This window comes from Nerophis ophidion, linkage group LG08, assembly GCF_033978795.1.
Source record: "Nerophis ophidion isolate RoL-2023_Sa linkage group LG08, RoL_Noph_v1.0, whole genome shotgun sequence".
NCBI classification, from domain to species: Eukaryota; Metazoa; Chordata; class Actinopteri; order Syngnathiformes; family Syngnathidae; genus Nerophis; species Nerophis ophidion.
The window spans coordinates 78,448,184-78,475,042 of NC_084618.1; the positions used below are offsets into that span (position 1 = coordinate 78,448,184).

Consider the following 26,859-nt stretch of genomic DNA (forward strand, 5'->3'; position numbering starts at 1 on the left):
GCATTTTTATGAAAGGAATAAATATAAATGATGATGATGATGAACTAAGTGCATGCATTTTTAAGTAAGTCCAACATTTTTAGAGTATAAGAAGTCTCTTATTCTTTTTAATAACGTTGTTATTCTGAGGCTAACCAACAACAAATAAAACACTTCTTACCATTAATGCGACTTCTTGAACAAGTGCGGTAGAAACCGGATGGATGGATGAAAATGCATGAGAATGTTTCATATTTTGAACGTTATTTTTGACACTGTGATTACCAGCGGAATTATTCTTTACATATTGTGTTAAGCAATGTCAGCAAAGATTTATCCGAGAGCCAGGTGCAGTCATCAAAAGAGCCACATCTGGCTCTAGAGCCATAGGTTCCCTACCCCTGAACTAGAATATAAAACTTGTTTTCAGTTATTTCAACTTTTTTGTTAAGTACATAACTCCACATGTGTTCATTCATACCGGTAGTTTTGATGCCTTCAGTGACAATCTACAATGTAAATAGTCATGAAAATAAAAAAAAACACATTGAATGAAGAGAAGGTGTGTCCAAACTTTTGGCCTGTAATGTAGGCTCCCTTTGAATAAAATAAATGCACATTACAGTAGTACCTTAATTTACGAGCTCATTTGGTTATGTGTTTGTTTATTCAAGTTTATTCACAATACCATATAACAATTACAATAGTGGTGAATGTCATCATTTAAAGACTCTTAACTCAAAACACTTGTGTCTCAAATCAATTTAGTTTGTGCTTGGCACCCCCAAAGCATCACCTTTTTAACATGCCTTTTGAAAAAAAAATCAAACTTTTAGGTCGGAGATACTGTATAAAAACAAAACAAGATAATGTACTCCAAACAACTAAATGTAATATTGATGTGCAAAATTTACCGTGGAGAGTGGACTTTTATGGTGCCTCTTTTTCCGTCAAACACACAATCAGCAGCTTTTCCATATTTTCATGTAGAAGTGTCCGCCTTTTGGATATTATTTTAACATTCTTTACTGACGTTAGACTCGTGTGGCTTCAGTATGGTGCAGGCTTGCTGTCATACGCTCGAATTGCTTCGCCCAGTTGTTTTTGATGATTTATTTCTTTATTAGACCAAAGTTCAAATACTTATTGTCACACTCAAAACAAAGTTATGTCGATTTAGCTAATGCTAGTGTGTAAGACCGGATGTTTTGGGCATATCTTCCAGGTTTAATTGTGACATTCGCTACTCCAACTAATGGCAGGGGATGCTTGTACCCCCAATTTTGGCTCGCATTTTTAAAGCACAACAATTAGCCGAAAGACAGCTCTTATCTCAAAACACTCTTAAGTTGAGGTACCACGGTATGGTGCGGTTGGGAGAGTAGCCGTGCCAGCAACCTGAGGGTTCCTGGTTCAATCCCCACCTTCTACCAACATAGCCACGTCCGTTGTGTCCTTGAGCAAGACACTTCACCCTTGCTCCTGATGGGTCCTAGTTAGGCCGCCATCAGTGTGTGAATGAGTGAATGTGGAAATAGTGTCAAAGCGCTTTGAGTACCTTGAAGGTAGAAAAGCGCTATACAAGTATAACCTATTTAGCATTTATGACTAAAGCGATTGTTTGGGGAGCATTGATCTAATGAAGGCTGCGTTTACAGGACCCTTGGAGAATATTGCCCCAGGCTACAGTCTTTGAAGGTGAAACACTGCCACCAGGTGACGGAATCCAGCCTGGAGCCTCTACGCAAGCGCAACGTGCTCATCGATGTCCAACCGCTTCCGGAGAGGGCACGGCTGTCGCACGTACTGCAATTCACTCCTTTTGTCAATTTACAGGTATAAAGACATGTATGGACTTCTAATTGTTAAAAAAATGACGTTTTAGAAGTGTTGATCACAAGCAAAAAATGTTTTAGGAAAGGACTGCAACTAACCATTATTTTGATAGTCTATTGGTCAACGATTAGTACAAATATTTAATTACTTTAATTTTCCATCGACTTTAAAATAGAGCTGAAGTTATTTGAGGTATGTGCTTATGAACAACAAAGACGACTAATTCATAAATATTTATTTTACTGCAACTGTGCTGCTGCTGATTCAGGTGTTCCAAAATTACAATGTTGTGTATTTAAAAGAAAGGAAAGGCAAGTGTTAAAAAACAAAACAAATTAACTTTGTTTTTGTTTTGTGTATTTAAAAGAAAGGAAAGGCAAGTGTTAAAAAACAAAAACAAATTAACTTTGTTTTTGTATTAAAAAAACAGTTAAACATAGCAGCAAAGAAAACAAACAACAAAACACAAAATCAAACTTCCTCTAAAAGAAAAGCTTTTAGTGATGTTTAAAAAGCTGGACACTAGTATATTGACTATTGATGAACTTTTGGTAGTTTTAGCATTCTACTAGACTCAATGTGAAGAATTCTATATTTGATTACCGTATTTTCCGCACTATAAGGCGCACCTTCAACGAATGGACTATTTTAAAACTTTTTTCATATATAAGGCGCACCGTATTATAAGGCGCATAGAATAGATGCTACAGTTGAGGCTGGGGTTACGTTATGCATCCTTTAGATGGAGCTGCGCTAAAGGGAATGTCAACAAAACAGTCAGATAGGTGAATATAGAGCTGTTTTATTATTTTCCCCGATTCAATAAACAGGTAAAAAACAGTCTGATACTGTTATGGTAAATCAAACGTTAGTGCAATCACAATATAGTAACACTCGAAATAGTCAATAACTCAACGTTGCTCAAACGATAATGTCACACAACACACAAAATAAACATGTAAAGCTCACTTTATTAAGTTATTCCTCATCCACGAATCCCTCAAATTCTTTTTTTTCAGTGTTCGAATCAAACGGTTGGGCGAATACGGCATCCAACATGCCCGGCTCCGTCTTGTCGAAGTCGTCATCAAAAGAGTCAGTGTCGCTGCTGTTATTGTTAAATTCTCTCGCTGCTGCTCTATTCCCGTGTTCTACTTTGTGACTGATCGCCTTGACTTTAAACTCTGCGTCGTAAGCGTGTCTCTTAATAGGAGCCATTTTGGGGTCTTTACATAAACACACAGAAACGGCACGCCTCCCGCAGTCATATATCCCAGCATGCACCCCGCGCTTCTTCTACGGGGGAAAATAAGGTGGGCGGCTGCTTACCGTAGAAGAAGAAGCGCACTTGGGATGGTTTCCTGCAGGCTCCGCTGTGAACGGGACTCTCGCTGCTGTGTTGGATCCGCTTTGGACTGGACTCTCGCGGCTGTGTTGGATCCATTATAGATTGAACTTTCACAGTATCATGTTAGACCCGCTCGACATCCATTGCTTTCTCCTCTCCAAGGTTCTCATAGTCATTATTGTCACCGACGTCCCACTGGGTGTGAGTTTTCCTTGCCCTTATGTGGGCCTACCGAGGATGTCGTAGTGGTTTGTGCAGCCCTTTGAGACACTAGTGATTTAGGGCTATATAAGTAAACATTGATTGATTGATTGACTTCTTCTTCTACGCGCACTTCTTCTAAGGGGGAAAATGAAGTTGGCGGCTGCTTACCGTAGTTGCGAGACCTCCATCCATCCATCCATCTATCCATTTGTACTCAATATTGGTCCATATATAAGGCGCACCAGATTATAAGGCGCACTGTCAGCTTTGAGAGAATTTGAGGTTTTTAGGTGCGCCTCATAGTGCGAAAAATACGGTAATTATTAAAAATGTTGGCTATTTAATAGATTGTGTGATTAATCTTATGATATTGGTGCCTGTCGGTGTTTGTGTGCCTTTTTACGACATTGCAAATCGACGCTGCTTTAAAGAAGTACTTTAATTGATGGAGACAAATTTTAGCCGGCTGAATTTGGCTAAAATTATTCTTAAAGTTCTTTTTGACACTACTTAGTTTCCCACCTGTTAGCTGGCTCGCAAGGCACAAGACCAACTAACACTCTTATTGTGGCTGAGACTGCATCTTCCCTCCAGGTGTCCGACATCATGCCTCTGCATTATTTGTACTGCCATAAAAACAAAGTTCACTTTGCAAAATGTTTAAGGTATTCATGTTTTTAATAAGAATAGAAGGAAATGTTCTCACAGATGACATGTTGTTTCAATGCGAGTCACGGCAAGGACCCGCTTCTGCCTGTTGACGTCATGATTATTGTCGACAAATATTATTGTCAGCGACAATTTTTATTGTTGAAAATGTCGTTGCAGTCCTATTTTACGATACAGTGATTCGCAAACTTTTTTCACCAAATACCACCTCAGAAAACACTTGTCTCTCAAAGTACCACCATAATCACCAGGATTAAAATACAGTAGCGCAGTAGGCCTAAATATTCATTAATACCAAGCCAGAGGTTTGATTTAAAAAGTTAATTTAATATTTTTGGGCCTTTGTAACATTACACTCAATGCACAAACATACAGTACATGTTTACAGACATCTCAGGCGTACCACTATTGGTTTGAGAATCACTGTTGTGGATGTACTTTTTGCTCAGGTAAAATATTTGTATTCAGTGTTAGCATGTAAATGTGACAAAAACAAAAGCTAATTTTGCTACACGTTTTCATACCCGTAGTTTTTTTCTTTCAACGCTATATAGAGCTCGAAAGGGCACGTAATTTTGCAGTGATTTGTTAGGCCACAGTAGCCATTTTTGTGTTTCTTTAAATGGCTGTACTGTACCAGAGCAACAAACTGGAATTCAAATGGATCTTATACAATAAAAACATTCAACGGACCGTACCGAGACAAACAGAACCCTATTCCAAAGGCCCGCTACCTCGAAAAATTTAGCAAAATTGGTGAATTTGATCCATATAAGCACGTCTAATGGACAAGAGATTTAAATGATAAATAAATAAATGGGTTGTATTTGTAAAGCGCTTTTCTACCTTCAAGGTACTCAAAGCGCTTTGACAGTACTTCCACATTCACACACACATTCACACACTGATGGAGGGAGCTGCCATGCAAGGCGCCAACCAGCACCCATCAGGAGCAAGGGTGAAGTGTCTTGCTCAGGACACAACGGACGTGACGAGGTTGGTACTAGGTGGGATTTGAACCAGGGACCCTCGGGTTGCGCACGGCCACTCTCCCACTGCGCCACGCCGTCCCAGGTGAAATCATAACCTATCACGGCACACTAGTTGAAAAACACTGTTCTAATACAGTGGTTCTCACTTGGGGGTTCGCGTACCCCTGGGGGTACTTGAAGGTATGCCAAGGGGTGCGCGAGATTTTCTTTTAAAATATTCTATAAATAGCAACAATTCAAAAATCCTTTATGAATAAATTTATTGAATAATACTTCAACAAAATATGAATGTAAGTTCATAAACTGTGAAAAGAAATGCAACAATGTAAAAATGTTGACAGATACAGCAGATTTTTTCTGGACATGTTCCATAAATATTGATGTTAAAGATTTCTTTTTTTGTGAAGAAATGTGTAGGATTAAGTTGATGAATCCAGATGGATCTCTACTACAATCCCTAAAGAGGGCACTTTAAGTTGATGATTACTTCTATATGTGTAGAAATCTTTATAATTGAATTACTTGTTTATTTTTCAACAAGTTTTTAGTTATTTTTATATCTTTTTTCCAAATAGTTCAAAAAAGACCACCACAAACAAGCAATATTTTGCACTGTTATACAATTTAATAAATCAGAAACTGATGACATAGTGCTGTATTTTACTTGCTGGCACCAAACCCCGCCCCGCCCCACCCCCTTTGTGCATGGTTGATATGGGCGGGGTTGGGGGTGTATAATATAGCCTGGATGCGTCATGGATGCTTGGAATTCTGGGTAATTGTTATGTTGCGTTTATAATGTGTTACTGTGAGGATGTGTTCCCGACATGTGTTTGTCATTCTTGTTTGGTGTGGGTTCACAGTGTGGCGCATATTAGTAAGAGTGTTGAAGTTGTTTATATCACAAACGTCAGTGTAACCTGTATGGCTGTTGACTATATGCCTTGCAATCTCGTACATGTGACGACAGAAGCAGGGAAATGCATGCGTCCAACTGGTACGAAGATAGCGTGGTGTAAAGGCGGGCGATACGTTGTAGAGCAGTGGTTCTCAAATGGGGGCACCCGAAGGCACGCCATTTAAGTAAGCCAAACTTGTCTACACCTCGTTAACAGAGCCCGTTTTTATACTGGTGAGGAATTTCAGAATTTTAGTTTTTTTTTTTTAAGGCTCATAGGCTGTAATCTATGGCTTTCATTTCTTATGTGTCTGAGATGCATATAAACAATTGTTATATAAGACGGTGTTTTTCAACAACTGTGCCGCTCTTGGAGTTTATGTAATTTCACTTTATCGGGTTAAAAATATTTTTTGCAAACCTGTAATTATCAATCAATCAATCAATCAATGTTTACTTATATAGCAATAAATCACTAGTGTCTCAAAGGGCTGCACAAACCACCACGACATCCTCGGTAGGCCCACATAAGGGCAAGGAAAACTCACACCCAGTGGGACGTCGGTGACAATGATGACTATGAGAACCTTGGAGAGGAGGAAAGCAATGGATGTCGAGCGGGTCTAACATGATACTGTGAAAGTTCAATCCACAATGGATCCAACACAGTCGCGAGAGTCCAGTCCAAAGCGGATCCAACACAGCAGCGAGAGTCCCGTTCACAGCGGAGCCAGCAGGAAACCATCCCAAGCGGAGGCGGATCAGCATCGCAGAGATGTCCCCAGCCGATACACAGGCAAGCAGTACATGGCCACCGGATCGGACCGGACCCCCTCCACAAGGGAGAGTGGGACATAGAAGAAAAAGAAAAGAAACGGCAGATCAACTGGTCTAAAAAGGGAGTAATTATAACTATAATTATAAGTAATTATAACTCGCAAGTGTGCCTTTGTTGAGTGTCTGTGCTGTCTAGAGCTCGGCAGAGTAACCGTATAATGCTCTTCCATATTAGTAGGTGGCAGCAGGTGGCTAATTGCTTTGTAAATGTCGGGAACATGGTTTGTCGTGATCACAATATGCGGTAGGCAGTGTGTTTGTAAAAAGGTATCTAACACTTAAACCAAAAAATAAACAAAAGGCATTGAAGCATATCAAAACTAAAACTGAACTGGCTGCAAAGTAAACAAAAACAGAATGCTGGACGACAGCAAAGACTTACAGCGTGTGGAGCAGACGGCGTCCACAAAGTACATCCGTACATGACATGACAATCAACAATGTCCACACAAATAAGGATTGTGTTCGCACAACTTAAATAGTCTTGAATGTGAAAACAAAGCAGGTGTGGGGAATAGCAATCAAGGAAGACATGAAACTGCTACAGGAAAATACCAACAAAAGAAGAAAAGCCACCAAAATAGGAACGCAAGACAATAACTAAAACACTACACACAGGAAAACACCCCAAAACTCAAATTAAGTTACGGCGTGCTGTGACAGGTAGTGATAGTACACCTACTTTGAGACAAGAGCTGTAGTGATGCATGATTGGTTAAGGTTTGAATTTATATCCAACAATTGCGAGAACGACCTTTTATTGTCAATATCAGCTACTGTGTTTAATTGTTTTGTTTTCTGCTAGTGGTGTGCCTCAGATTTTTTTCAATGAAAAAAATGTGCGATGGCTCAGAAAAGGTTGAAAAACACTGATATAAAAGGCAGTGGTTCTCAAATGGGGGTACATGTACCCCTGGGGGTACTTGAAGGTATGCCAAGGGGTACGTTAAATTTTTTTTTTTTAATATTCCAAAAATAGCAACAATTCATCCATCCATCCATTTTCTACCGCTTATTCCCTTTTGGGGTCGCGGGGGGCGCTGGCGCCTATCTCAGCTACAATCGGGCGGAAGGCGGGGTACACCCTGGAAAACCCTTTATATATTTATTGAATAATACTTCAACAAAATATGAATGTAAGTTCAATGCAATATTCAGTGTTGACAGCTAGAATTTTTGTGGACATGTTCCATAAATATTGATGTTTTTGTGAAGGAATGTTTAGAATTAAGTTAATGAATCCAGATGGATTTCTATTACAATCCCCAAAGAGGGCACTTTAAGTTGATGATTTATTTATAATGGAATCACTTGTTTATTTTTCAACAAGTTTTTAGTTATTTTTGTATCTTTTTTTTCCAAATAGTTCAAGAAAGACCACTACAAATGAGCAATGATATAAATTATACCATTTGATAAATCAGAAACTGATGACATAGTGCTGTATTTTACTTCTTTATCTCTTTTTTTTCAACCAAAAATGCTTTGCTCTGATTAGGGGGTACTTGAATTAAAAAAAATGTTCACAGGGGGTACATCACTGAAAAAAGGTTTAGAACCACTGATATAAGGTATAGGTATAAAAAGTAGAAATTCCGTAACAGTGATTTGTAAAGAATACACATTGTGTCAATCTCAAAAAGTGGCATTTGGGTGTTATTATTAATTTAATTATTATAATCATTGTTTTTATTATTATTATTGATAATATTTTGTATAAATTCCATTGTTCGAATCACTGCATTGAAATTATTTGGTTTCATTTGCAACAATACACTTTGCAACAAATATAAGATAAAGGCTAACAACAAGGAACATTTTTAATGTTGGAGAAAGCAATTTTAATTGTTTTGTTACACATTCCAATGCAAAACTACTTAAATAACTGCCTTCAGACTTGAGCTTTTCTCCCTTGTTTTCTTCTTTCCAAAATGTTTGATAGAAATCACTTAAGCAGTTCTTGTCTAATCTTGCTTACATTTATAATAAAATAAAAGTAATGTAAATGCCAATTTACCACATCAAAGTTTTGTCGTCAAGCACAATTATGCAATTATAAAACATCATATTTATGTCACAAAAATGATTTATCCAACCCCAATTTACCTTTCAAAATACCTAATGTCACTTCTTTATTTGATTGGTCAAAATCCAACAGATAAATTCTCTGTGAACAGGCTCTAAAAATGACAAAACTGAGTGTTGTACTTGTGTCCTCCAGCCAGCAGAGGTCAGCGTTCAGCCATAGTCACAGTGCTGACATATGTTGGAACTCTGTGCGCTAATACTGGCAATAAAGGTCCCCTATTATGCAAAAGTGACTCTTTGAAGAGTAATACGTGACCCTAGAACCTGTTTATGAGCAACAAACACATGAGAAAAATCTCTCATCGCCGTCAATTGTTTGTTCTTTAAGAGAAGACGCACTTCAATGCTTACTTGTGAAGTTCTGGCTTTTCAGGACGTCATAATGGAAGAACTCAACCGTGATTGATGAACCCAGACCTGTTTATATGCCCACAACTTAGTACAAAAAAGAGGCAGGGTTTGCTACACATTTTTATAAAAAAAAAAAAAAAATTCTGCCAACTATCCTTTTAATCCAGGGGTCAGCCACCTAAAACGTTGAAAGACTCAATTGGACCAAAAATCCCCCAAAAACTGTCTGGAGCTGCAAAAAATTAAAAGTTGCATATAAGTGTTGTAAAGCAGGCAACATGTGACGTAAGTGTCTATATCAGAGAGATGTCTCGGATCACTCTGCTTAGGCTACTGCCCCCGTGACACGACCTCAGATAAGCGGAAGAAGACGAATGGATGGATGGCATTTTCACCTCGTTATGTAATAACGCCGCAATTGTTATAAAACTCTTGGACACATTTTGTAATAAACTTTGTAATGTGTGCAATTCGCAATAATCTGCTACACAATTGTTGAACACATTTTTAATAAGTTGATACATAATGCACAAGTTACTTTGACACATTTTGTAATAACTTGATACATATAATATTTATTTTTTTTACAAAATGCGGCATATTTTTTACAAATTTAGGTAAAAATGTTTAACATGATTGCATAATGCACCATTAGTACATAATATGAGTGTACACGGGCTTTTTAAACCGTCTCAATTCCACCATCAACAGTAGCTTGTAGCAAACACGCTTCCTAAACACTATTGTCGGACTGCTTACTCTAGCATGGGACATTTTCGAAGGTGAACTTTTAAAATGCAGTGCAGTGGTACCTCAACCTACGAGCACGTTGCGTTCTGCAACCAAACTGGCTCTATCTCTAGCTGTAAGTTAATGATAGCAAGTGAGACCGGATGCTTTGTGTCATGCCTGTAAATCAGGTTTATGTTTGGTCATGTTATGTTTTCTTTTTTGGACGTTCAGTTCTTGCTTTTACACTTCCTGGTTTGTTTTTGTTACCATGACAACTCATTGATTTTCACCTTGCCCTCCCGGTCCTCAGCTTTCACACCTGTTTCTAATTACCACAGCCAGTATTTAAGTAATTCGTTTTCTGTTCCTCGGTCTGGGAACTTTACTTGCCTGCCTACCTACCTACTTATGCGGCACATCCTTCATGCCCTCGATCACCTGCCACACACCTTGCTATTCATGCCCCTTGTTTTTGGTCACAGTAAGTTTTGTTTTAGTTATTCATAGCCATGCCATCGTGCTGTTTTTGTTTTTAGTTCATTGTTATTCATGCCATTGAGCAAGTGTTTTGGTTTCATGTTTATAGTTATAGCCTCGGTTCTAGTCTTTTGTTTCATAGTCCTGTTTTTGATCCGCCACTGAGCGCGCCCTTTGTTTTCCCTGTTTTTATTATAGTGTGTAAATAAATTAATCATGTACCTGAATTCACTCCTGGCTCTCCCCAAATCCCTTCTGCGTCAAAGAAGCAAAACAAATCCAAGTCAAAGTCCTGCACTTTGGAGCAAATCTTAGGGCGTTCACTATGGCATTAGGTACACCATCTAGCGACTTGGCCGTTACTTCACCTATGTTCATGATTTAAAGCATGACTCGTTAGTTACGGTACCACTGTAAAAACATCTATGGGGGGTGTACTAGGTGTCCATGTGTAAATTCATGTGATGTCAATAAGACAAAATGAAAAAATCTTCATGGGCCAAGGGGGATTCAGAAGATGCCACTCCGTGTTAGCCTTCAGCCTTATTAGTTGTTATTTCATTCACCAACCAGCAGCTAAGTTGTGACCCCTTGACATGCTTTGATTTGGCCTCGAAGGAAAGTCTTCTATCGACTGGGTGTAATAATCTTTCTGGAAAGGAGTTTCCTGGAGAGGAATACTTACTCATGGATGGTTCAGGCGGATCAGAGGAGATTCCAGGTGGCTCGGTTACTATCTTTTTCTACAGCACCACTAATATCCACAGGGGATCAACCGGCATCCACAGGTTCAAGCCCCTGAGATCAGTTCACCGAGAATGGACGGGAGATAAGAACCGCAGTGGATCATCAGGACTTGGGATACAGAAGCCACAAGTCTCAGTGTGATCTTTTTTGCTTCCTTAACGATCACATTTCCTTTTCGATACGATTACAACCTTTTTTAGGCCGAATTATTACCACAAAGGCAAAGAACTGCTCCAATTGTTTCGGCTGTGCGGAAGACAAGGATGCACTACCGCACATGGCCACACGAGGACATGCTTTCCTCAGATGGGCAAAAGGCGACTGCAATGCTTTTCTTGTTCACTACTCACTGAACCGTACGGCCTGACAGTGGAACAGTTTGAAAGAGGATCCCTCCAAAAAAGGGACTCTTAAGATTCGGTGTACCTTTTAGAGAAACGGTTGTTTCTTACTGAGGCGCTCGAACCCCTGACTCTTGCAGATTACCTGGAAAAGAAACACCCAACAGAGGTTAACTTCTGTCATGCGTGGCCGGGACAGGGTTTTGAACCAGTTATCTTACCCCAGACTTTATTATGGACCGTTACTTCAGCTGAAATGTAGTCCTGGTAGGGCTCCGTGCCAATGTGTCCTGGATCCGTCAATTAAGCAAACACGGGGCAATCTGTGGCCGCTGAAAGAGATCCTCGGGGCCCGCTCCCGGAGCTGAGAGACAGCCTTTTGTTCCCAGGCATTAGTCACATAGTTTCCAAGCCCAGATAAATGGCGGCTTCATGAAGCCACGCTTTATGCTTTTGTCACCGTAAAGGAGTTGGGGGAGCATTGCGGGCTAAAATACCGACAACAACTTTCTGCACACATTAGAAGCAGCAGATTAAGTGGTCCTGCATGGGGTCCATAGTGCGCACACTTGGTCCTTTTCTCAAAAATAGAAAAAAAGTTTCCTGAAATTGGATCGAAAGATACTCTGGACCTTTTTACTGGGTGGGTGTTGTAGCAGGACCATCCACAGGTAAGTTGACTTGAAATCCAAGCAGAGGAACTAGGAAGATTTGTGCACCTTGCACAGCATGTTTAGGGGTAGTCCAAATACTTTTGTTGAATTCGTGTAAGGAAGACCACTGTTCACACGTTACATGATTCCAAATAGTTTATAGAATAGAATAGAATTGATCTTTATTGCCATTGTACAGCAAAGTTGTAAGCAAAACTAATTTAGTGCAAATTCATAATAACACATAAAAACACAAAAACATAGATAAATAGATAAAAATAGATAAAAATACCAAGCACACAGCTCACACGCACAGTCATTATTGTCTTGTGGTAAGCGACACTATTGCTCTCGGGTAAAAAGGGTTCTTAAATCTGTTTGTCTGGCATTTTATTGTCCTATATCTCCTGCCCGAGGGCAGCATTTCAATATCCATCCATCCATTTCCTACCGCTTATTCTCTTTGGGTTGGCGGGGGGCGCTGGTGCCTATCTCAGTATATATATATATATATATATATATATATATATATATATATATATGTATGTCTTGATTTGATTATCCAGAGAATAGTGCTCGATACCGTGGTAGAGCGCAATATGTAGGTGTGGGAAAAAATCACAAGACTACTTCATCTCTACAGAACTGTTTCATGAGGGGTTCCCTCAATCATCAGGAGATTTTAATGGAAGCATTCACATACAATGGTTTATATAGAGCACAGAGTGGGTGGGTACAAGCAGGCGTAGGGTGTGGTGATTGGCTCATGTGTTACCTAGGAGGTGTTTCCGTCTGTGGCGGCATGTTGAAATGATTTCACTGCGCTTGTTGAGGGATGATAGATCTGGATGATATATAATAAACAGTTTCTCTTTTAAGCATAGGTTGCATCTTTTATTACCACTGTTGTAAGGTGTGCTGGATGCAAGAATATGCCATGTTATTGAACGTTTCTTTTCCAGGTAATCTTGTTTTGAACGCTGCAAAACAAGATGGAATAATCACAACGCCTCCTTTAGAAACCAGACTTTGCGGAATTCTACAGAACTCAGCAAACACATTTGGAACCTCAAAGACAATAATGTTGAATATTCAATAACATGGCAAATTCTTGCATCCAGCACACCTTACAACAGTGGTAATAAAAGATGCAACCTATGCTTAAAAGAGAAACTGTTTATTATATATCATCCAGATCTATCATCCCTCAACAAGCGCAGTGAAATCATTTCAACATGCCGCCACAGACGGAAACACCTCCTAGGTAACACATGAGCCAATCACCACACCCTACGCCTGCTTGTACCCACCCACTCTGTGCCCTATATAAACCATTGTATGTGAATGCTTCCATTAAAATCTCCTGATGATTGAGGGAACCCCTCATGAAACAGTTCTGTAGAGATGAAGTAGTCTTGTGATTTTTCCCACACATATATATATATATATATATATATATATATATATATATATATATATATATATATATATATATATATATATATATCCATATATGTCTTGGTTGTATTATCCAGAGAATAGTGCTCGATACCGTGGTAGAGCGCAATGTGTATGTGTGGGAAAAATCACAAGACTACTTCATCTCTACAGAACTGTTTCATGAGGGATTCGCTCAATCATCAGGAGATTTTCTCCTGATGATCTCCTCAATCTCCTGATGATTGAGGGATTGATTGATTGATTGATACTTTTATTAGTAGATTGCACAGTACAGTACATATTCCGTACAATTGACCACTAAATGGTAACACCCCAATAAGTTTTTCAACTTGTTTAAGTCGGGGTCCACGTTAATCAATTCATCCATCCATCCCATCCATCCATTTTCTACCGCTTATTCCCTTTCGGGGTCGCGGGGGGCGCTGGCGCCTATCTCAGCTACAATCGGGCGGAAGGCGGGGTACACCCTGGACAAGTCGCCACCTCATCGCAGGGCCAAATATATACTATCAACATAATACAGTCATCACACAAGTTAATCATCATAGTATGTACATTGAATTATTTACATTATTTACAATCCGGGGGGTGGGATGAGGAGCTTTGGTTGATATCAGAACTTCAGTTATCAACAATTGCATCAACAGAGAAATGTGGACATTGAAACAGTGTAGGTGTGACTTAGTAGGATATGTACAGCCAGCAGAGAACATAGTGAGTTCACATAGCATAAGAACAAGTATATACATTAGAAGTACATTTGAGTTGTTTATAATCCGGGGAGATGGGATGTGAATGGAGGAGGGTATTAGTAAAGTGTTGAAGTTGCCTGGAGGTGTTGTTTTAGAGCGCTTTTGAAGGAATATAGAGATGCACTTACTTTTACACCTGTTGGGAGTGCATTCCACATTGATGTGGCATAGAAAGAGAATGAGTTAAGACCTTTGTTAGATCGGAATCTGGGTTTAACGTGGTTTGTGGAGCTCCCCCTGGTGTTGTGGTTATAGCGGTCATTTACGTTAAGGAAGTAATTTGACATGTACTTCGGTATCAAGGAGGTGTAGCGGATTTTATAGACTAGGCTCAGTGCAAGTTGTTTTACTCTGTCCTCCACCCTGAGCCAGCCCACTTTGGAGAAGTGGGTTGGATTGAGGTGTGATCTGGGGTGGAGGTCTAAAAGTAACCGGATTATCTTATTCTGGGATGTTTGGAGTCTAGATTTGAGGGAACCCCTCATGAAACAGTTCTGTAGAGATGAAGTAGTCTTGTGATTTTTCCCACACATACATATATATATACATATATGTATATATATAATCATCAACTTTTCAGTTCCCCTCAGAATTGGTAAAATGGGAAAAACATGCTTACCACTCTGCTTAGCGCAAACTTTGTGGTGTTTGAAGGGGAACTGTACTTTTTTGGGGATAGATAGATGGATAGATGTCCGCTAACTTTTTGCAACTCAACGCCAAAAAAACGGAAATGCTGATTATCGGTCCTGCTAGACACCAAACTCTATTTAATAATACAACTCTAACATTTGACAACCAAACAATTAAACAAGGCGACACGGTAAAGAATCTGGGTATTATATTCGACCCAACTCTCTCCTTTGAGGCACACATTAAAAGCGTTACTAAAACGGCCTTCTTTCATCTCCGTAATATCGCTAAAATTCGCTCCATTCTGTCCACTAAAGACGCTGAGATCATTATCCATGCGTTTGTTACGTCTCGTCTCGATTACTGTAACGTATTATTTTCGGGTCTCCCCATGTCTAGCATTAAAAGATTACAGTTGCTACAAAATGCGGCTGCTAGACTTTTGACAAGAACAAGAAAGTTTGATCACATTACGCCTGTACTGTATATACCTTTATATACATATATACATACATATATACCTGTACTGTATATACCTTTATATACATATATACATACATATATACCTGTACTGTATATACCTTTATATACATATATACATACATATATACCTATACTGTATATACCTTTATATACATATATACATACATATATACCTATACTGGCTCACCTGCACTGGCTTCCTGTGCACTTAAGATGTGACTTTAAGGTTTTACTACTTACGTATAAAATACTACACGGTCTAGCTCCATCCTATCTTGCCGATTGTATTGTACCATATGTCCCGGCAAGAAATCTGCGTTCAAAGGACTCCGGCTTGTTAGTGATTCCCAAAGCCCAAAAGAAGTCTGCGGGCTATAGAGCGTTTTCCGTTCGGGCTCCAGTACTCTGGAATGCCCTCCCGGTAACAGTTCGAGATGCCACCTCAGTAGAAGCATTTAAGTCTCACCTTAAAACTCATTTGTATACTCTAGCCTTTAAATAGACTCCCTTTTTAGACCAGTTGATCTGCCGTTTCTTTTCTTTTTCTTCTATGTCCCACTCTCCCTTGTGGAGGGGGTCCGGTCCGATCCGGTGGCCATGTACTGCTTGCCTGTGTATCGGCTGGGGACATCTCTGCGCTGCTGATCCGCCTCCGCTTGGTATGGTTTCCTGCTGGCTCCGCTGTGAACGGGACTCTCGCTGCTGTGTTGTATCCGCTTTGGACTGGACTCTCGCGACTGTGTTGGATCCAATATGGATTGAACTTTCACAGTATCATGTTAGACCCGCTCGACATCCATTGCTTTCCTCCTCTCCAAGGTTCTCATAGTCATTATTGTCACCGACGTCCCACTGGGTGTGAGTTTTCCTTGCCCTTATGTGGGCCTACCGAGGATGTCGTGGTGGTTTGTGCAGCCCTTTGAGACACTAGTGATGTAGGGCTATATAAGTAAACATTGATTGATTGATTGATTGATAGATAGATAGTACTTTTTTGATTCCTTCAGAAGAGTTCCTTTAGGAAAATTAAAATTCCAGCAGCAGTGTACAGAGTTGTGATCAATTTAAATAAAAGTAAAAAGTAAATAATGGGGGTTTAAATGGAAACAAAAAAGAGAAATATTACAATAAGAATAAAACATAAAAAGCAACAATGGGAATAAAAATATAACAGTAAAATAAGAATATAACAAGACAAAGTAGGCAGTAGTGACCATGTTATGTAAACGTATTGCAATGTTAATGTTTTGCATCCCCTGTCATCCTAGTACCCCCCCCCCCCCCCCCCCCCCCACCCCCGCCCCAGAGAGGAGTTGTACAGTCTAATGGCGTGTGGGACAAAGGAGTTTTTATTTACCTATCATTCACAATCCTTATATAAGACATATATTTTTCTTTTTTTTAATGCATTCTAAATAGTAAATAAATGTGATCAAAAGTCCGCTGGCAACAGAACCAATGAAAGTCGCTTTATTTTGCCAACAAAGCCCTTAAAAACATCCACACACTTCCATTAAGGTGTTATATACATGATGTAAGTATGAATGTAAAGTAGTAGCAGGTACATTTTTGACATTTAATATTTATGTATTTTGTTAATTTTAAGCATATGCGGCGCACTAATTTAAAAAACGCATTACAACGTTCCCTTATTATTCACCGCAGACTTTATGAGAGACAACAAAACATAAGAAAGAATCACGTACTGTACAATGTCTGCTTTAATTAGAATGCTGACTGATAGAATCTAATTACATTCCGGTTTAAGTGAAGAATGACCAAGTGTCTTTTTGTGTCGTTCTCGCCACTTTCAGGTCTAAATTGGCTGTTAAAGTGTACCAACATGTCGGAATACATCCTCGTCCTTCAACTATCCAGGTGAGAGGCATGATTTATGACCTACAATAAACTTCCACGACCACCAAGGTGAGGAAACAGCTAATAGCCACACACGGTTGTGATCACGGGCTTCACGGTGGCAGAGGGGTTAGTGCGTCTGCCTCACAATACGAAGTTCCTGCAGTCCTGGGTTCAAATCCAGGCTCGTGATCTTTCTGTGTGGAGTTTGCATGTTCTCCCCGTGAATGCGTGGGTTCCCTCCGGGTACTCCGGCTTCCTCCCACTTCCAAAGACATGCACCTGGGGATAGGTTGATTGGCAACACTAAATTGGCCCTAGTGTGTGAATGTTGTCTGTCTATCTGTGTTGGCCCTGCGATGAGGTGGCGACTTGTCCAGGGTGTACCCCGCCTTCCGCCCGATTGTAGCTGAGGTAGGCGCCAGTGCCCCCCGCGACCCCGAAAGGGAATAAGCGGTAGAAAATGGATGGATGGATGGGTTGTGATCACAGCTCTGCTATGAATAGTCAGTCTGAGTTAGCACTTATAATAACAATATCACTGATACTTGGTTAATATTCAAGTCACGAAATGTAAATGGAGTATAATTGGCGCTTTTATTGGGGTTTATAGGCAAAATAGAGGACTTCCCATAGGCTCTGGACTTTTATTTACGAGTTAGAATGCATTTAAAAAAAAGATGCATGCGTCGTCATGTCTTTCATACTGATTGTGAACGATAAGGCAAAATTACCCCCAAAAAGTGCAGTTCTCCTTTCAGACCGTGCATGCTGGGTGCTCCTGAAAATTAGTTTCCTGTGGCAGCCGCCTTGGATGCACCATTGTCTCCCTAGAAAAGCCACCAGGGCTTTGTCAGGACTGCATGCGCAGATTTAAGCTCCTGCTTCCATTATGCCTGACTCAGTCGGGTAGAAAGTATAAAAAAAAAAAAAGAAAGGACAAAAAAAAGCCCTTTCTGCCAATATGTGGCCATAATGGCATTCTATGCAATTCAGTGTTAGTTATGTGCCAGTCATATAAACAGAAGGAAGGCTTCACTGGAGAACAAAATATAATTGGGGTCGCTAAAAATCAGACTTAATTTTCCTTCCGTTTAGTGTGTTTTTGTGAACTTACGGTAGAAGTAACACATCCACAATTACATTTACAATTTAAAGCTGGGGTGATTAATCGTGTGTCACCAGGCAGAATTCAAACTGTAAATCCCACCTCGCACTCTGCACACCTCGCTGATAGTCCCTCCCAGTCTGCTCCTCTCTGGAAGTGCACAAAATTGCGCACGTGAGCTGTACCTGCACACGCATAGCTAGTTGACGGTCTGAAGTTGCATCGAAGGATCTCCTAGTTCAGACCTGGGCAAATTAAAGGCCTACTGAAATGAGATGTTCTTATTTAAACGGGGATAGCAGCTCCATTCTATGTGTCATACTTCATCATTTCGCCATATTGCCATATTTTTGCTGAAAGGATTTAGTAGAGAACATCCACGATAAAGTCCGCAACTTTCGGTGCTAAGAGAAAAGCCCTGCCTCTACCGGAAGTCGCAGACGATGACATCACATGTTGATGGCTCCTCACATATTGACATTGTTTTTAATGCGAGCCTCCAACAAAAACTGCTATTCGGACCGAGAAAACGACAATTTCCCCATTAATTTGAGTGAGGATGAAAGATTCGTGTTTGAGGATATTGATAGCGACGGACTAGGAAAAAAAAAAAAAAACGCGATAACATTGGGACGGATTCCGATGTTTTTAGACACATTTACAAGGATAATTCTGGGAAATCCCTTATCTTTCTATTGTGTTGCTCGTGTTTTAGTGAGTTTAACAGTACCTGATAGTCGGAAGGGTGTCTCCACGGGTGTCTTGACGCCATTGTCTCAGGGGAGTCGATGGCAGCTGCATGGACGGCACAAGCTCAGCTTTTCTCCGGTAAGAACTGACTTTTTAACCACAATTTTCTCACCGAAACCTGCTGGTTGAAATTCGGTAGGATCCATGTTCGCTTGACCGCACTCAGATCCATAGGACAGTTTCACCTCCAGGAATTTTAAACAAGGAATCACCGTGTGTTTGTGTGGCTAAAGGCTAAAGCTTCCCAACTCCATCTTTCTACTGTGACTTCTCCAATATTAATTGAACAAATTGCAAAAGATTCAGCAACACAGATGTCCAAAAAACTGTATAATTATGCCGTTAAAGCAGACGACTTTTAGCTGTGTGTGTGTGTGCAGCGCTCATACTTCCTAAAAACCCGTGACGTCTTGCGTACACGTCATCATTACACGACGTTTCGAAAACGAAACTCCCGGGAAATTTAAAATTGTAATTTAGTAAACTAAAGCGGCCGTATTGGCATGTGTTGCAATGTTAATATTTCATCATTGATATATAAACTATCAGACTGCGTGGTCGCTAGTAGTGGATTTCAGTAGGACTTTAAGGCCCGTTAAGCTTTTCAATCTGGCCCGCCGGACATTCCCAAATATTTTTTTTAGATCTTGAAGATGGAAACTGTAGCTGCCATTATGATGTGCAGTGAGTGATGTTTTCAAGTTAACGTAAGTCTTGAACTATACAAAGTATTTCAATGCTTGGAATCTGCGCTTTTGCATGATATACTAGTTACTATGGTCATGTAATTAATTACTATGGTCATGTAATTAGTTACTATGGTCATCTAATTAGTTACTATGGTCATTTAATTAGTTACTATAGTCATGTAATTAGTTACTATGGTCATTTAATTAGTTACTATGGTCATTTAATTAGTTACTATGGTCATCTAATTAGTTACTATGGTCATCTAATTAGTTACTATGGTCATCTGATTAGTTACTATGGTCATCTAATTAGTTACTATGGTCATCTAATTAGTTACTATGGTCATTTAATTAGTTACTATAGTCATGTAATTAGTTACTATGGTCATTTAATTAGTTACTATAGTCATGTAATTAGTTACTATGGTCATCTAATGAGTTACTATGGTCATCTAATTAGTTACTATGGTCATCTAATGAGTTACTATGGTCATCTAATGAGTTACTATGGTCATCTAATTAGTTACTATGGTCATCTAATTAGTTACTATGGTCATCTAATTAGTTACTATGGTCATCTAATTAGTTACTATGGTCATCTAATTAGTTACTGTGGTAATCTAAGTCCCAGCAGCTCAGACGAGGCACCAACAGTGTGGGTCTGGAGAGTTTTCACAGAATGTTTCCACAGAGGAAGATGCGGAAAGAGATTTTTAGAAAGTTCTAAAGCTTAGTGATATATCAGATTGTAGGTGGCGTTTTTTTTACTCTTCACGTTCACATTTTGCTGTGTTTGTTGCATTTTTTTTGCGTTTCGCTTGATCGTAAAATATGTAGATCGTTGTGTGACGTTCATATGATGTCAATATTTTGTGTTTTATCGTTCATAGTTAATATTGTAAATCCCACATTCTTTATTTTCATGTACATTCTGGATGTCTCATTCGGTAAAAAAAAAAATGAAATTCCATTTTGTTTTGAAGGCGGTCTGTCATAATGTTTTTAGCATTCAATCAGACATTATTGTGAGGTTTTGTTGTAGTGTTCCTAAAAATAGATAAACCGGCCCACAGACACATTTTTTTTCTATAAATTTGGCCCCTCGAGTCAAAATAATTGTTTGGGCCTGTCCGAGTTCGTAATTTGTTACAGACTATCGAGGATTTACTCAACATATAGGAAAATGGAACGTTAGATCACCTGTCTAGAAGGAAAACAGCCACTTGCGTGTCAAAAGTTAGTCCAAGACTGGCCCACAATGTTCTCAATCTTGAATACATTGGAACCATATGTATTCAAGATTTGTCCTTTCTTAGTTTTTTTTACGTGCAGCGTCTTTCTTTTCAACCTCTGATTTCCTTTTTTTTGTTTTTAGCAGTATATGATTTAAAGGCATATCCTGCCTAACTGGATTTTACAAACCCCGTTTCCATATGAGTTGGGAAATTGCGTGAGATGTAAATATAAACAGAATACAATGATTTGCAAATCCTTTTCTACCCATATTCAGTTGAATGCACTACAAAGACAAGATATTTGATGTTCAAACGCATAAACTTTATTTTTTTTGGGCAAATAATAATTAACTTAGAATTTCATGGCCACAACACGTGCCAAAGTAGTTGGGAAAGGGCATGTTCAACACTGTGTTACATCACCTTTTCTTTTAACAACACTCAATAAACGTTTGATAACTGAGGAAACTAATTGTTGAAGCTTTGAAAGTGAAATTCTTTCCCATTCTTGTTTTATGTAAAGCTTCAGTCATTCAACAGTCCGGGGTCTCCGCTGTCGTATTTTACGCTTCATAAAGCGCCACACATTTTTGATGGGAGACAGGTCTGGACTGCAGGCGGGCCAGGAAAGTACTCGCACTCTTTTCTTACGAAGCTATGCTGTTGTAACACGTGCTGAATGTGGCTTGGCATTGTTTTGCTGAAATAAGCAGGGGCGTCCATGAAAAAGACGGCGCTTAGATGGCAGCATATGTTGTTCCAAAGCCTGTATGTACCTTTCAGCATTAATGGTGCCTTCACGGATGTGTAAGTTACCCATGCCTTGGGCACTAATGCACTTCCATACCATCAGAGATCCTGGCTTTTGAACTTTGCGTCGAAAACAGTCTGGATGGTTCGCTTCTCCTTTGGTCCGGATAACACAATGTCGAATATTTCCAAAAACAATTTGAAATGTGCACTCGTCAGACCACAGAACACTTTTCCACTTTGCATCAGTCCATCTTATATGATGTTGGGCCCAGAGAAGACGGCGGCGTTTCTGGATGTTGTTGATAAATAGCTTTTGCTTTGCACAGTAGAGCTTTAACTTGCACTTACAGATGTAGCGACAAACTGTATTTAGTGACAGTGGTTTTCTGAAGTGTTCCTGAGCCCATGTGGTGATATCCTTTAGAGATTGATGTCGGTTTTTGATACAGTGCCGTCTGAGGGATCGGAAATGTTGGTTTCCGGCCATGCCGCTTACGTGGAGTGATTTCTCCAGATTCTCTGAACCTTTTGATGATATTATGGAGCGTAGATGTTGAAACCCCTAAATTTCTTGCAATGTCACTTTGAGAAACGTTGTTCTTAAACTGTTTGACTATTTGCTCACGCAGTTGTGGACAAAGGGGTGTACCTCGCCCCATCCTTTCTTGTGAAAGACTGAGCTTTTTTGGGAAGCTGTTTTTATACCCAATCATGGCACCCACCTGTTCCCAATTAGCCTGCACACCTGTGGGATGTTCCAAATAAGTGTTTGATGAGCATTCCTCAACTTTATCAGTATTTATTTCCACCTTTCCCAACTTCTTTGTCATGTGTTGCTGGAATCAAATTCTAAAGTTAATGATTATTTGCAAAAAAAAAAAAATGTTTATGAGTTTGAACATGAAATATGTTGTCTTTGTAGCATATTCAACTGAATATGGCTTGAAAATGATTTGCAAATCATTGTATTCCGTTTATATTTACATCTAACACAATTTCCCAACTCATATGGAAATGGGGTTTGTATGAAGGAAGGCAAGATTATTTTATAAATATCTCCGCAACATTGCCACAATTTTGATTTGAAATTTGTGTGACTTATGCAGCTCTCAAATACACCAAAACATGTACCAATAGGTAAGAAAAGTTGGTTTTGCATAATTTAACGTCGCACTAATTTCCATGCAGTTGTGTTAATGGTGATTTCAAACCAGTACATATTGTCTTTTAGTTCCATAGTAATGAAGTTCTCCATGTTACGCCAATGCACATGTAGGATTTTCATCTCTGAAAAGTGACCTAACGCAATTTTTAAAGTTATAGGAAGAAGACATTTCAGACTGTAAAATAAGTCAGTGGGCAGTGAGGTCAGTAGCTATTAGTTAGCTACATGCTAAAAGGCTCACCGCTGCTGATACTTCCTATTAGGGTTGCCAACCCCCTGAAAAATAAATAAGGACCACCTTTTTGCCTTTATTGTCTATTGCTTTTTTTTTTTAATGTCCGGGACATCATTTTTATATTACAGTGTTTACTTGGGATGCGAGTGCCCCTGCTTACGAGCTTTTCGGGACACAAGCGGTCTCTCAGCTTGTATCCCGAGCAAAAATTCGGGTTCCGAGCCTCCCCACCGCTAGTTGACGTGGTGAACGTCACAGTGAACCCTCTTATCTCTGACCGACACATCAGGTTTTACTCGCTAGTACTAGGCTATAGCTAGAGATCGACATAAGAAGTATAACATGTATCACAAGGAAATCACCCCGAAAAAACGTAAAAAAGCGCGTTGAAGGAGTTGGAGCTCAGCACTGCTAGTCTGCACCATACTTAAGCAGAATGAGTGTGTTTAATGGAGAATGTTTAATATTTTTATCACTTCATTAAAGGCCTACTGAAAGCCACTACTACTCTGATAGTTTATATATCAATGATGAAATATTAACATTGCAACACATGACAATATGGCTTTTTTTAGTTTACTAAATTACAATTTTAAATTTCCCGGGAGTTTCAGCTTGGAAACGTCATGTAATGATGACGTGTACGCAAGACGTCACGCTTTTCTAGAAAGTATGAGCGCTACACACACACACAGCTAAAAGTCGTCTGCTTTAACGGCATAATTACACATTGGTACAAAATGCGGCTGCTAGACTTTTGACAAGAACAAGAAAGTTTGATCACATTACGCCTGTACTGTATATACCTTTATATACATATATACATACATATATACCTGTACTGTATATACCTTTATATACATATATACATATATACATACATATATACCTGTACTGGCTCACCTGCACTGGCTTCCTGTGCACTTAAGATGTGACTTTAAGGTTTTACTACTTACGTATAAAATACTACACGGTCTAGCTCCATCCTATCTTGCCGATTGTATTGTACCATATGTCCCGGCAAGAAATCTGCCTTCAAAGGACTCCGGCTTATTAGTGATTCCTAGAGCTCAAAAAAAGTCTGCAGGCTATAGAGCGTTTTCCGTTCGGGCTCCAGTACTCTGGAATGCCCTCCCGGTAACAGTTCGAGATGCTACCTCAGTAGAAGCATTTAAGTCTCACCTTAAAACTCATCTGTATACTCTAGCCTTTAAATAGACCTCCTTTTTAGACCAGTTGATCTGCCGCTTCTTTTCTTTCTCCTATGTCCCCCCCTCCCTTGTGGAGGGGGTCCGGTCCGATGACCATGGATGAAGTACTGACTGTCCAGAGTCGAGACCCAGGATGGACCGCTCGTCGGGACCCAGGATGGACCGCTCGCCTGTATCGGTTGGGGACATCTCTACGCTGCTGATCCGCTTGAGATGGTTTCCTGTGGACGGGACTCTCACTGCTGTCTTGGAGCCACTATGGATTGAACTTTCACAGTATCATGTTAGACCCGCTCGACATCCATTGCTTTCGGTCCCCTAGAGGGGGGGGTTGCCCACATCTGAGGTCCTCTCCAAGGTTTCTCATAGTCAGCATTGTCACTGGCGTCCCACTGGATGTGAATTCTCCCTGCCCACTGGGTGTGAGTTTTCCTTGCCCTTTTGTGGGTTCTTCCGAGGATGTTGTAGTCGTAATGATTTGTGCAGTCCTTTGAGACATTTGTGATTTGGGGCTATATAAATAAACATTGATTGATTGATTGATTGATAATTACACGGTATTTTGGACATCTGTGTTGCTGAATCTTTTGCAATTTGTTAAATTAATATTGGAGAAGTCACAGTAGAAAGATGGAGTTGGGAAGCTTTAGCCTTTAGCCACACAAACACACGGTGATTCCCTGTTTAAAATTCCCGGAGGTAAAAATTTAATATGGATCAGGGGTCAAGCCAACATGGATCCCGACCGAATGTCAACCAGCAGGTTTCAGTGAGAAAATTGTGGTTAAAAAGTCGCTTCTTACCGGAGAAAAGCTGAGCTTGGGCCGTCCATAGCTGCCGTCGACTTCCCTGAGACACCCGTGGACACACCCCTCAGACTATTAGGTAATATTAAACTCACTAAAACACTAGCAACACAATAGAAAGATAAGGGATTTCCCAGAATTATCCTAGTAAATGTGTCTAAAAACATCAAAATCCGTCCCAATGCAATCACGTTTTTTTTTTTTAAGTCATATTCTTTTTTTCTAGTCTGTCGCTATCAACATCCTCAAACAGGAATCTTTCATATTTGCTCAAATTAATGAGGAAATTGTCGATTTCTCGGTCCGAATAGCACTTTTTGCTGGAGGCTCCCATTAAAATCAATGTGAATATGTGAGGAGCCCCCACACTTGTGACGTCATCGTCTGCGACTTCCGGTAGAGGCAGGGCTTTTCTCTTAGCACCGACAGTTGCAAACTTTACCGTGGATGTTCTCTACTAAATCCTTTCAGCAAAAATATGGCAATATCGCGAAATGATGAAGTATGACACATAGAATGGAGCTGCTATCCCCGTTTAAGTAAGAAAATCTCATTTCAGTAGGCCTTTAAAGTACTGTAGTTGTTTATATTACATTCTTGTCGAAGTCACTTCACGGGAGCCAAGCGTGCAGATTTTAATGCACATATGCTTTTATCGAAGTCTTTCTTCCGCAAAACGTGCCTTTTCAGTCACGTCCGTATCCTCTCTCCCCTCCTGCTCCCGGCCACTTACTGTTAAAGACAACAGATGATTAGATTAACACGTACCACCTGTAGAATCTAATCACCTGCCAGCTGTGTCTCGCCGTCACCACTGCCACGTCCCCGCCTGATGGTGCTCTGTCCTCAGCACCATGGACAGAGGCGGTGACCTTTGCTCCTGCAGGCAGCGCTGGCAACATCTCCCTCCACAGTTCTATTGTATTGTTTTTTTGTATAATATTTCTCATATAAAAGTTGCTTTTCCTGTTTAAAAGCATGTTACATGTTAAAAATGTTCTGTTTTTTTAAAGGAAGGGCCAAGCATTGAGGAAATTGATCTCAATCCATTTAAATGGAAAAAAAAAAATTCTCAGTATGACTTTTTCTAGGTACTTGTTGTCAAAGTTGAGTCTTTGTTTGATTTAATGTGACTTTTTTATTTCTGACTTCCTAGTTCCCCTGTGATGATGGAGCAAACGTCAACAAACGAGAGCAGCCAGTCAGGCGGGTTGAACCACAACAATGGGGTCAGTGTGAGGTCAGCTGTGTGTTTTTGTTTTGTTTGTGTTTGTCACGAGGGGTCAGCAACCCAAAATGTCGAAAGAGACATTTTGGACCGAAAATACAAAAAAATGAATTTTTCTGAAGCTGGAAAAAATTGAACGCATTATAAAAGTGTTACAATGAAAGGGACACATGATGTTAATGTATATATTAGGTATATTAGCCTACTATCAAAATGACTATGTGTCGCAAGCTGATGCAAATCTTGGTTGACAGAAATGTTGAAGTGTAATATTTATTCTACACATTTTTACAACATTGGAAATCATTAGTAAAACGAAGGCTTCTCAGAAGGTGAGATAA

General features: G+C 39.7%; 1 protein-coding gene across 4 annotated transcripts in view; it reads left to right on the forward strand.

The window, feature by feature from the left end:
- The window catches only part of fbxl15 (F-box and leucine-rich repeat protein 15), a 101,962-nt gene that overhangs the window by 13,812 nt on the left and 61,291 nt on the right, over positions 1-26,859 (forward strand). For 2 of the 4 annotated variants that reach the window (XM_061909812.1, XM_061909811.1), the window contains exons 4-5: positions 1,638-1,815; positions 26,447-26,653. In XM_061909812.1, coding sequence (XP_061765796.1) covers positions 1,638-1,815; positions 26,447-26,638 — 370 coding nt within the window. In that variant the 3' untranslated portion in view covers positions 26,639-26,653. Of the gene's footprint in view, positions 1-1,637; positions 4,025-26,446; positions 26,654-26,859 lie in introns of those variants that run through there. The other 2 variants (XM_061909813.1, XM_061909815.1) reach the window with 2 other exon arrangements.